This window comes from Octodon degus, unplaced genomic scaffold (assembly GCF_000260255.1).
Source record: "Octodon degus isolate 3935 unplaced genomic scaffold, OctDeg1.0 scaffold00064, whole genome shotgun sequence".
Taxonomy (NCBI): Eukaryota; Metazoa; Chordata; class Mammalia; order Rodentia; family Octodontidae; genus Octodon; species Octodon degus.
In genome coordinates, this window is record NW_004524640.1 from 11,563,491 (window position 1) to 11,576,906 (window position 13,416).

At 35.6% G+C, this 13,416-nt stretch overlaps 1 protein-coding gene across 1 annotated transcript in view; it reads right to left on the minus strand.

Annotated features, from left to right (window-relative positions):
* Enthd1 (ENTH domain containing 1) overlaps positions 1 to 13,153 on the minus strand; it is a 137,093-nt gene extending 123,940 nt beyond the window's left edge. Inside the window, exon 1 of the mRNA XM_004634699.1 lies at positions 12,805 to 13,153. Coding sequence (XP_004634756.1) covers positions 12,805 to 13,153 — 349 coding nt within the window. The remainder of the gene's footprint in view (positions 1 to 12,804) is intronic.
* Positions 13,154 to 13,416: the final 263 nt, after the last annotated feature.

Below are 13,416 nucleotides of genomic sequence, written 5' to 3' on the forward strand. Positions count from 1 at the left end.
CAAATTAAAGCAACACTGAGATGCTATCTCACCCCAAAAAGAATGGCTATCATAAAGAAATCAACCAACAACAAATGTTGGAGAGGCTGTGGGGAAAAGGGAACCCTTCTCCACTGCTGGTGGGAATGGAGACTGGTGCAACCATTATGGAAATCAGTGTGGAAACTCCTTAAGAAACTAGGACTGGAAATCCCATTCAAGCCAGCTATCCCCCTACTGAGAATTTTCCCGGAGGAACTGAAAACGTCATATCATAGTGATATATGTGTACTTGTGTTTATAGCAGCACAATTTGTGATAGTCAAATCTTGGAAACAACCAAGATGCCCGTCACATGAGGAATGGTTGAAAAAGATGTGTTTTTTTTATACAATGGAGTATTACCCAGCTATAAAAAATGATAAATTTGAAGCATTTATATTTAAGTGGATGCCACTTGAAGATATACTCAAAAGTGAAATAAACCAGACCCACATGTGTAAATATCGTATAGTCTCCCCAGTATAAGAATTCAAAAGAAGAAATACAAATAGAAAGGTGTAACACAATTAAAAGGAAAGCGAGAACTTGAGGACTGGACAATGAGGAGAAGGCAAGGAGAAAAGCTGGGAAACAGGACAGGGACAAAGCCATACATTTATGCGCACAATACGGGCAAGGCAATGATCCTGAGAAACATCAGCAGGTTTCTGAAACTAGCAGTTAACTGGCAGGATTCTCACCCTAACTATACATGTTGATACCTGTGAACCAGGCAACTGCACTGAAGATAGAAATGTGTAATAGAAGGGCCACGCTTGGAATACCTGTCATTCTGGTCTTCTAAATATGTTCTTGTCGTGACATACCAATTATTACCATACTGTCTCAGAAGTAAAACTTTTTTTTAAAAATGGCTAATAAATGAAAAAAAGACACAAAAGTAACAGGACTATCCTGCTACAATGCTGTACATGGTTAGATTTCTAAATTTCTGAGTAAAAATATGTAATTGTTTATTTATATTCTTTAAATATTTTTCATTTTTAAAATTTTTATCTCCATATTCTGTAGGGACTTAATGTTTAACATACTTGATAGAAAATACCTGTTCCATGTTACACCTAAGATGTCTGATATTCAGACAGATAATGAAGTTAAACCAAACTGCATATGTTGTAGGGTAATAATAAGCTTCTCTTCTGGAGGGTTAACAACCTAAGTTTTCAGACCAAAAATTAGAGAAATAGAAGGGCTGCAAGGACAGCCAACATTTTGACCATAGCCTTTCAAGGTCAGTGAAGACTCAGGACATAGGAGAACCTATACTGTAATGTCCTGTAACTCAGTTATGTCCCAAATTTTCTGATCAAGGAGATCATGGGGGTCACAGAGCAACATGATCAATGATATAGAGCATGCATAAGGAGAGTTACCTGGAGAGTAAACATTCTCTCAGGCTTTCACAGAGAGCAAATTGGTCAAGCAATGGTCATGATTCATCCACATGGCTGACACTGACAAAGGATCTGCAAACTGTGGTACAGGGTTACAGGATAAATCCTGAGGGTACTTGACTGACCTTATCAGATACAAAAGTTACATTTCTTGTTATACAGGTCTTGCTTTTTCTTGGTCTTAACCATCCAGCGGAAAAGTATAAAAACGAGGTCTATAAAGTAAAGCCATATTAATATGCTGAGCTGTAAAAGGCTCAAGTCAACAACTTCTGTGGATAACCCACTACTATTGTGGACTGCTGGACTGGGTTGGATTATTTTGCTGAATTCACACACCTATAATATTTAGATGTCAATGGAATACCCATTTCTGACAGGACTAAACAAAGAAAGGCAATACAAAGGAAGGACCATTTGTATCTGTATATGCAGAATAGTTAGGATAGATATACAGTTACTTTTGCTTAATTCAATGAGAAGAAAGATTTGTACTAATAGTGTTTGGACAGGATATTCTATCTGCATCTTGTACTACAAATAACCACTAAGAATGTACAATGTATAATGTATTAATTATTGAAACTGTCCTATTAGTTTTGAAACTATCTCATTGATATTTGTTTCTCTATAAAATAAAAATAAAAGTTATACTGCTAAAAAAATTAAAGGAAACTATTTGCTCATTAAAAATATTCATTACAGGAACTTATATTTGCTCATTTAAATAATAAATGAAATCAGAAGCTTTGTGGTAATCCTCCACCAATAAGCTTACCTACATTGCACTTATTAATCTACTAGGACACATGAGGTAGGTTCTCTGACTAGAGAATTTTGACTAGTACTATCTCAGATGAATAGAAAAAAATTAAGTCTGACCAACACTGAAGCTGCATTTTATTCTACAGTGCTTAGCCACTATATCAATGCTGACTAGGAACTGCCTGCCTCATACTACTCCAAATCTACTTAGTTTCTTCTGCAAAAAAATCAAGTTTTAATTATTTGACTTATAGCCTCAACATAACTAATCAACATAGAATTTAACTTTTTTACATTTTAAAATATTTAATTTTTCTTAAATTTATTCTTTCTAGACTGGCTCTCTTTGGTTCATTTTAATTGCTTTGAAAACAAAATTCACAATCATTCCTTTCCTCCTATCCATCCAAGGTTTTCTCTTTCATCCAAACTTTTTCAGGAACCAAATATTTTGTTTTATTTCCTTCTATAAGAGTCCAAACTCAAATCCTCCAGAATATTTTAATAACTTATTGCTTAATAAAAATATAAATAAATGTATTATCTTCCTGAGAATTTATCTTTTACATTTTAATTTATAGCTCTTAATAATACTCTTAAAAGCCTTAGTTCTTAGTTCAAAATATTCAAACTTCAATGAGCAAATATGTAGCTGATGAGTACATACAGACCATCTCTGCGTTTTGGAAGACACAACAAAGAGGCAGCATATACATTAAACCAGCCATGAATGTAATTATGAAGCACTTAACTTTCTAAATTCGGTGACTCATGATAGTGGAAAGCTAAAATGGCACCACAGGTACCAAGGCATGGTACTTCTAGAAATATAGCTTAATATAACTTTTTCATATGGAAAAGGTTTTAATATTTTCAGTTCCAGAATTCCATCCCAGCTACAACATTACACTTAGCAGTCATGTTTCCTTAGCTTCTCTTGACTGTAACAGTTCTCTTGACTTTTTTCTTTTTTTAGCTTTTTATTTTATTGGTACATTTTAAATATACATAACATTCATCATAACGAGTTTGTACCTGTACATAACATATCATGCTTTTTTCCCATTCCCGTAATATAACTTTTTAACACTGAAAATTTGTTTTTAAATGTACCCCTTTTAAAACATCTATACTTTTGATTTAAACACATGTAAGCATGTATATATGAAATGGCTTATTCAAATGAAATTAACAGCAATTTTATGATTTATCTAATTGAGAATAAAATAGCACATAAATCTATAATGCACATATTTCCTAAAATCTAAATTAGGTTTAAAAGAATATTACATTTATATAAACAAATAATATGATAGTATAAAAAAGTTTTCACATTTCATTGAGTAGTTTTCAGACAATTTTTAGATTGGTTGAGTGATTATTTATTTATGTCGTACAGAGTCTCAATACACAGCTCAGACTTGTAGTGATCCTCCTGTCTCATCTTCCCAGTGCTGGGATTATAGGCATGCTCTGCCAGGCCTGGTTTCACAGTGGCCAGCAGGCACGGGGCAGGTATGGCATGTGGTACTGGGAATCAAACCCAGGTCCTTGCACTTGCCAGGCAGGCACTTAAGACTGCCCAGCTGTCTCCCCAGTCCCAGGCAATTTTAATTCGGCTCATTCCAGGAGTTCAGTGAAATCTTGTAAGGGTATTTTTAAATTTATAGTTTAATTATGAGAGTTCAGTATAGTAATAGAATATAATTAAATAGTATCAAGATACATGAGGCAGGTAAGTATCTCAGACCAGGCACAAAAGGCATTAAAAATAAAAGAATAAACTGGATTTCATCAAAATCACGTTTTTTCTCTTCCTACAAATGAATTTTCAGAGCTTGTTTGGAAGTCCTAACAAGGAAGTGCAGCTACTTCCATACTTTTATTGAAAATGGCCTTCCTCTACTAAGGAAGGTCATCCTCTTCCAGCAAGCCCACTGCTTTGGGAAGCACATATGCAAAAAGATGGGAGAGGAAGAGGACACCCCCTTAGCCAGCCAGATCTGCAAAATCACCCCTGACAATCAATGGGATAAGAAGAGTTGCAACTGGATTGCCCTCACATCCAAAAGTGCAAGCTTCCCATCAAAAAACATTAAAAAATTAAAAAGTCAATCTTCAGACTTAGAAAAAATACTTACAATCCATCTATTTGACAAAGGATCCATATCCATCCAATAAAGTCACCAAAAATAAAAAATAGAACACTTGTCGCCCTAAAGGAAAAGGTATACAACAAGGGAAATGTAAATTAAAACCAAATGGAAACATAAACCCACCAGAGGGACTACATGATCAGGCCCTCGATATCCCAAATGGGGAAGTGAACAGTAAAGTCTTTAAAAGAGGCAAGCAGTATGATTTTAGGGCTCCAGGAGGATAAATACTCTAACAGAATTTAGGATTCTCTGGGGCTAAGACAAAGAACTTCTCTGGGGGGCCCAAATTTATTTGGTTTTCAAACAAAGGAGAAAAACACTGAAAAAAGTCTGGGAATCTGAGCAGGACCTTGGGAAGACCATGGGAGTCAACACAAGGACTTCTCCAAGTAATACATTATGTTGACTTGGGAAAACTATGCTAACTCTATGAAGGAGTGAGATGCCTGCAGCAACAGTCTTTATCTAGTTTAATTGAAGTTGGAGCCATGTGTTCTTAACTATGGCCTTGTCTTGTCCTTTGAGGCCTCATGTCTTCCCAAGCCACTACGGGCCTCAGCCATGACCAGTGACTCAGAGTTTCACTTACTATGAGTTTGCTGCCCATCTCCAAACAAAGGGCCTAGGCCTTGGGCAGACTTACACGTAAACATAGAGAGCAAACTGGATGATATTAAATCCTGCTCAGAGTCCCTTCGTCAGGTCTCCATCATTGTACAACAAACTATTATATACACTGACAATGGAAGTATAAAAATGATAAAGTCATTTAAGAAAACTCTGTATGAATCTCAAAAATGTGCTTTGAGAAAGAAACCAGAAACAAAAAAATCCATACTATCTGCTTCCATAATTTTAAGATGCAACTAACTCATATGACTAAAGACACTAGAAAGATAGCTGCCTTTGTGTAAGAGGGATGACTGGCTGGAAAGGCAGGCAAAGGGAATTTCTCAAATGAATGGAAATGTTATCTTGCTATAGGTGATGGTTATATTCACCAAAATTCATCAAATTGTACACTTAAGATTCATATATTGTATAATATGTAATATTTCAATAAGCACAGTAAGTATTAAAACTATTTTTAAAGTAATTTACAGCAAGGAAATGGAGCGTTCTTATTAGTCAACTCTGGTAGTTTTTTTCTACCTTTGTAAAAAAAAAGTCACTTTAAATTTGCTAAGAGTATAAAAACGTCGAAGAATTAATCATCCATTCATCAAGTAATAAGAGTACTAAGTGATCCCACCTTCAGGCAACGTACCAAGTACTAGGGACATTGTTCTTGCCTTTGAGAAATTTTAAGTTTCACTAAGAACATAGTAGACATATAAATAAATGGGTCTTAATGGAGATTCATACAGGCATTGTGGACAAAAGGGAGAGACTCTTACACAGTCCCATGGTGCTTACACTACCTGAATGTTGAGATGATTCAGGGCTATCAGTTGTACCTATGCTCATGAGGCCAAATGGCAATGGAACCTAAAATAAAAGAAACTGGTCCAGCTTTGTCAGCTGTGTCTAGCTATTTGCCCAAGACCACTAAATTAGTTCAACTTGAGTGAAGCATCTTCAAACCATGAGACCCACAATAAAGAGCATAAGATATCTATTTCTTATAATATCTTTTACCTAAATAACATTGAAACAGATGCAAAAGAGGATTAACCTGATTGCTGACTTCAAGTCCAACATATAAGCAGCTGGAATCACTAGTCAGTCCTAACAGGAGGGTTTTGAACTATCTTTTTTTCATTTATGTATTTGGTACAGGGTCTCACTATGCAGCTTACAGACGTGCACCACCACAGCCAGACTCATTCACCGCTCAGCATGACCTGGGGGTGGGGCCAGTGTGACATGTAGGACTGGGGATGGAACCCTGGTCCCTGCACTTGCCAAGCAGGTGCTTAGTTCACTAAGCTATCTTGCCAGCCCTTGTTTTCTAAAAAATTAATTAATTTTTAATTTTTTTGGCGGAACCAGGGATTGAACTCAGACCCTTGCACTTGACAGGGAAGCGCTTATTCTCCTGAGCCACCTCCCTGCCCCCTCCCTTTTTTAAGAAAATGAACAAATGGGAAAATCAATAATTCTTATATCCATTAGATCAGTATAGTTGTAGGCTAACCTCTGACCCCCAGATTGGAGACTGAAAGACAAAAATAATCATGTCTTGTTGTAGCAGAAATCTATGAGCACACACCTCTGAGAGAACAGACCCACATCTGAACCACTACTGACAAACTGTTGGAGGCTCAATGTAGACAAGTCTGAGAGATTAAAAACTCCAGGGAGACCAAGTCCTCAGGTTCTCACAATGAATAATGTTGTGGGGGGAGGGGTGTCTCATGATGCTTCTGATGGGGCAAAAGGGAAAGGAACCTTTTTGAATACACTGTACCAAACTACTCTTCATTTCTTAACAAAGCCTGCCCTTGCAGAAACTTGTTAACCAGAACCTAGCCAGATGTATATATCAGAGTCTAACTGATATGGGAGAGGAGAACTATCCAACAACTCCAGTCTACTCTAGCCATCCTGCCCCACAAAATAGGGGAGGGACAGGACAGGAACATAATAGAGCAGCACATGTAAGTTCAATCCACAGGTAACAGGTGCACTGGAAGATTGAGACCTAGTTTTAGTACTCCAAAATGTTTCCCCATTCTGACAGGACTTTTTTTTTTGCCAGAGCTCCCTTTAGCTATATACATCATGCCCAGCTACTAACAGCATGTTACAAAACATACTAAAAAGCCAATATTATAACTTGGAGACATAATATGGCAATGATGTTGAAATTATCAGACTGGATATTTGAAATCATTATGATTAAGATGTTAAGGGCATGATGGATGAAATAGCCTGCAAGAATAAATAGGGGGAAAAAAGAATAGGCAATGTAAACAGAGATGAAAAATCTACAAGAACCAAAAAAAAAAAAAATGCTAAAGATCAAAAAAATCTAAAACAGAAATTAAGAATTTCATTGGTAGGCTTAACATGAAAGTCAAGGAAAGAGTTTAAGAGCTTGAGGACATCTCAATAGAAATCACTAAAACAAAACCAGAAAGAGAGAGAGAGAGAGAGAGAGAGAGAGAGAGAGAGAGAGACACACACACAGAGAGAGACAGACAGACAGACACACACACACACACAGAGGCAGACAGAGTCAAAGAACAGAGAGAGAAGAAAAGATATCTATGAAATATGGAACAACTAAAAAAGTACAGCATAGGTTCATGGCAATTAAATAAGGGGGAAGTAAAAATAGAGAATGGAGAAAAGGGAAAAGAAGAAAGATTTTACATAATAACCCCAGGGGATTTTCCCCCAAATTAATGCAAGGCACTAACCACAGATTGGGGAAGCTCAGAGAAGAAACACTGAACAGAATACTGTACATGCCCCCAAAGTACCCTACACATACCATTTTCAAAATACAGAAAATCAAAGATAAATTCTTGAAAGAAGCCTGAGGGAAAATAGACTATAGAGGAACAAAGATGAGAATTAACATTCAACTTCTCTGCAGTTATCATGCAAGCAAGAAGAGAGTGGAATGGAATATTTAAAGTGTTAGGGGAAAAACTGACTAGCCTAGAATTCTGTAATATAAATTATCCTTCAAAAGTGAAGAGGAAGTCGAATCTCAGACAAAAATTGAGGAAACCTGTGGACAATACACCTGCTTTGTAAGAAATATTAAAAGATATTTTTTAGAAAGAAGGGAAATGATAGGGCTGCATGGAGACAGTGATTGAGACTGGGCATGGTGGTGCATGCCTGTAATCACTACAAAACTGATCTGTGTAGTGAGACCCTGTAGACCCTGTAGACCCTGTACTAAAAAATACAAAAGAAAAAGAAAAATGATAAAGATAAACTCAGATCTGCTGAAAAGAAGGGCATTAGAGACATAATAGTAAAGGTAAAATAAAAACTTCTATTTTTATTATTAAACAGCAATTTGTTAAAAATAATAGCATGTTTATTTATATATGTGTATATTCTTCTAAATCAGTAAAATGAATGACAGCAATAATACAGGGACAGGAATGATAAACTAGATTTTGTTATTTTTAAGGTAGTAGCAATGCCTATAAGGTTGTTATTGTGCTAGTCAGCTTTTCCTTGCTATAACAACAAATAGCTGAAATGGTCATCTTATAAAGAAAAAAATGCTTATTTTGGCTCACAGTTTTGGAAGATTCAGTCCATGACTGGTTGACCCTGTTGCAAATTCCAGTATAGTATACCTGGGCTTACATTTTTGGTCCTAATCTCAACTGTTAGGGAATCTTAGTAAGAATATCATATATATGCAATAATAAATGAAAAAAGAGGTTTGTATTTTTACAATTAATATGTCTCAGTAGTTCATAAACTCTTTAGAACACAAGTTAACCGTTTCTACTTTATAAAATCATCACAGTTCTTTGTGCTGTGAAAAATAGCTTCCGTGCAAGTTATAATGCAAAGTATGCCTTTTAAAGCTTAATCTTGGGTATACAAAAACTTAAGTACTATCTTATTTTAATTTTGAAAAACATTAAATCAGCATAAGAGTTTGTCTTTGCAACTTTTAGATAAAGCAGAATAGAATGATCAAAAGTCATGAACTTTTTTCCAAATTATAGCATGAAGCCTCAAACTAAAATAAACACTTAAAATAGTATATACATCATAAAATGTGATTTACAGTAGGAGTGCAAGGTTGGTACATGTGAAAAAAAATCAACCAATGTAATATGCCATATTCATGGTCGAAGGGAGATTTTTAAAACTCACATTCATTTCTATAGATCCAGAAAAACTACTGACAGAAATCAACATCCCTTTATGATTTAAAAAAGAAAAAAAAAAACCTCAACAAACCCGGAATAGAAGAAAACTTCCTCAATCCAACAAACAGAATCTATGAAAAGCCAGAAGCTAACATTATACTTAATGACTGAAAGTTTCCCTTCTAAAAGCAGGAACAAGAAAAGAATATCTGCTCTCACTACATCTAGTCAGGGCAATTATGCAAGAGAAAAAAATAGAAGGCATCTGGATTGGTAAGGAAGAAGTAAAGCTTTATACATAACATGATTTTGTATATAGTAAAATCCTAAGGAGCCTACCAAAAATTACAACTAATAAACTAGTTCTGCAAAATAACAGAAAAGATCAACATACAAAAATTGAGTTAGCAAAGAATATCTGAACATGAAATTAAGAAAACAATTGCATTTACAAAACCATCAAAAGGGGCTAGCCAGATAGCTCAGTAGATTAAAGCACCTGCTTAGGCAGACGCAGGGACGGGGGTTTGATCCCCAGTGTGCCATGCCAGCCCCGCCCCTGGGGGGTACTGAGACAGTGATTAAGGCTGGGCACGGTGGTGCTGTAATCCCTGCACTCAGGAGGCTTTTGAAAAACAGAAAGGATCACTACAAATTTGATCTGTGTAGTGAGACTCTGTAAACCCTGTACTAAATACATTTTTTTTAAAAAATCAAAAGAATTAAGATAGGCATAGTGGTACATGCCTATAACTGTAGCACTCTGGGTCATTAGGGCAAGAGGGTCTTCAAGTTTGAACCCAGTCTTAATGAGACCTGGTTACAAAACTTTAAAAAGGGGTTGAGGGTATGTGGTTCAGTGCAAAGACCCTAGGTTCTATCTCCAGTACCACAAAAAATAAAATACACAGAAATAACAAGCAACAAAAAAGGTACAAGACTCATACACTGAAAACTACGCAGTACAGATGGAACATAATCTAACTATCGACATCCATGGACCAGGGAAGCTCAAATTAAGATGACAATATTCTCCAACACAGCCTATAGAATAGCTGCAGTCTCAATAAAAATTGTAGCTGTCTCCCTCTTTGTGCGAAATTAACAAGCTGATGCTCAACTTCATAAAGAAATGTTAAGAGACTCAATAAGCAAAACACTATTGAAAAAAGTTGAACTCAAATATACTATAAAGCTACAGTAAACAAAATAGCATGGTACTACATAAGCATAGACTGGCCAATGAAACAACTGAGAGTACAAAAATAAAACCATACATCTATGATTGACTAATTTTTCACAAAGGTGCCAATGTAACTCAGTGAGGAAAGAGGTCTTTTCAACAAATTGTAGGACAACTGGGTATCTGTGTACATAAGAATGAAGTTAGCTCTTTACCTTACATCACAATAAAAAATAATTTAAAAGGGAACTAAGACAAAGTTAAGAAAACTATAAAAGTATCAGGAGAAAATATAAGTATATGACATTATCTTGAGGTAAACAATAGTTCAATGATAAAGTACATGCAAAGGAAAACCAGATAAATGGGACTTCACTGAAATCTAAAACTTTTCCTCATCAGAGAACACATCAAGTTAAAACAAACACAAACCCCTACGCTGATGGTGGCAAATCTATGGCACACGTTATTTGTTTTTAAGACAAAAGATGTTAATGTATGAGAGTTCTTTTTTCCTAAACTAAAATCTAGGGGAGCTGGGAACATAGCTCATTGGCATAAGTACATGCCTGGCAAGTGCATGGTCCTGTGTTCAATTCCCAGCGCCAAAAAAACAAAACAAAACAAAAAGGCCGGGGAGATGGCTCAGTAGAATAAACGCTTCCCTGGCAAGCGCAAGGGTCTGAGTTCAATCCCTGGTTCCGGAAAAAACAACAACAACAACAATAAAACCTCTGTATTCAGGTTTAATTACAGTGTTGGCACTCTCAAGTAAATAAATAGGTTTTGTATTGCAGTTTGGGCATTTGGTCTCTAAAAGATGCACCATCGCAGGCAGAAGGTATTTGTAAATCACCTTGCCTGATAAGGATCTTATATACAGAAACAAAGAACTTTCAAAATTAAACAATTAAAAAACACAGTTTAAAATAAAATGGAAATGGGGAATTACTGCTTAATGATTACTAGTTAAGATGATAAAATAGTTTTGGAAATAGAGTAATGGCTGCACAACAACATAAATATAATTAATACTTCTGAATTGCACATTTTAAAAGGTAAGTGCTACATTATATATCTTTTATCGTGATTTTAAAAGTAATGTAATATACCAACAACCATTAATTATACCATTAAGTGGATAATTTGCATGTGAATTATAATTCAATAAAGCTATAAATCAGCGAAAAAAATGAGCTCTCAAGCTCTGAAAAGACACAGAAGAGTCCTAAGTGCCTATTGGTAAGTGAAAAAGCTAGCCTGAAAAGGCTAGATATTTTATGACATATGAAAAGCAAAATTGAAGAGACTAATAGTTTCCAGGGATTCAGGAGCAGGAGGAAAACAATGAACAGACATATTACAGGGCATTTTTAGGACACTGAAACTATTCTGTATAATACTGGCTAGTAAACACAGGATATCACACATTTTTTCAAAACCCACAGAGCTGTACAATACAGGCTGAATCCTTATATAAATTACAAATTTTAGTTCATTATATCAATATTGGCTCACCAGTTGCAACAAATGTGCCGTACTAATCCAAGATATTAATAGGCGAGATCATGAATAAGGGTTTTGTGCAGACTATATGTATAATTTTTCTATGAACCTAAAACTACCCTTAAAAAAGATCCGCTTTTAAAATGTACATTTAAGAAAGAGACTTATTAAATTTTACCTTCTTGTGATTCATAAGACTATTCACTTTTAACTCAGATTGTAATTTTACATTAGATGGAGAAGAAATGCTTATTTTTCTACCACTGTAGAATATTAGGCACTCTGAAGCATCTTAACGTTCTATATATCCTTTCCCCACTTCACCTCCTCTTCCACCCCAACAGAACTATTTTACGATTTACATTTCTGTATCTATAGAACTATCCCCAGTATAGGAAGATAGGCTTTGAAGATTCCATAGTCTTTGGGAACATTTTATTTATAACTAAATTCCGATGTAATTATAGTTAGGAATTACAGCCAACATTATTATACCAAATGCCAATGCCTATTTTTTTCACCTGATTCATTTTCTCTGAGGTATCATCTTATCAGAAACCTAAGTGTGTTAGTTTTGTACATCCTCCTGAAAAAAATACTGTTTTCTAAAGTGCTGCAGAGTCATGCAAAGGATTAACTGTTCCTGAAGACGGGGCTGGTACGCTTAAGAATGATCATTAGCAGGGCATGGTGGCACAAACCTGTCATTTCAGCACTCTATAAGACCAAGGCAGGAAGATCACAACTTTGAGTCCAGCCTGGGCAATTTAGCAAGACTCTGTCTTAAAATAATAATAATAATAGTAATAGTAGTAGTAATAATAATAAAGTTCACTGCAAGACCCTATAGTTCAAGCCCTAATACAAATAAAATAAAAACAAAAATCTGGTCCTGAGTTAAAAATGACTCCTCTCAAACTCCTATTATTGGCATACTGTACAACTTCTTTAACTGTTACCTTGGTCTTTTCCAGCTTCATCTATGTGTTGAAAGTCTTTTAGCATTTGAAGTTTAAAGAAGCCCTCTCTGCAATGCTGAATAACTTTCTTTGATCCATTCTTGATGAGATAATCCATCAGTGTAAGGGATTTATACACATGGCGCCAGTTTTTCCCATGGTCACTGAGTCTCTGCCATAGCATATTCATAATCTCTGAGAGAGAAATGGTGTTGAAAGTCAAGTCACTGATATCTAGCATCAGAGAACTGGAGGGACCCCAAGGGTCATTAGAAGTTGCTTCCCTGACTTTTATTTCAGCATCTGAGTAATTTTTCACAAAGTTCTTCACTTGCCTCCTGAATGCCATAGGTAGGACAACTCTGAAGGTGAAATGGGGGACGAAAGAAATGGAATAGGAATGTGTGTGATTGGTTTATAAAATTCTCGACAGGTGATCAGTCCCCAGGTCTGCTGCTCCTAAGTACAAATGATTAATCTCCATGTTGGTAAAGTATCGATTTCCTATAAGGAAAGCACAAAAAATGTGTAAGTTAAATGAAAAAACTAAGTCAGTCTGAAAATCTAGGTTTAGTGTCTAAATCAGCCCTTCACTTCCATCAGCAAGAATGT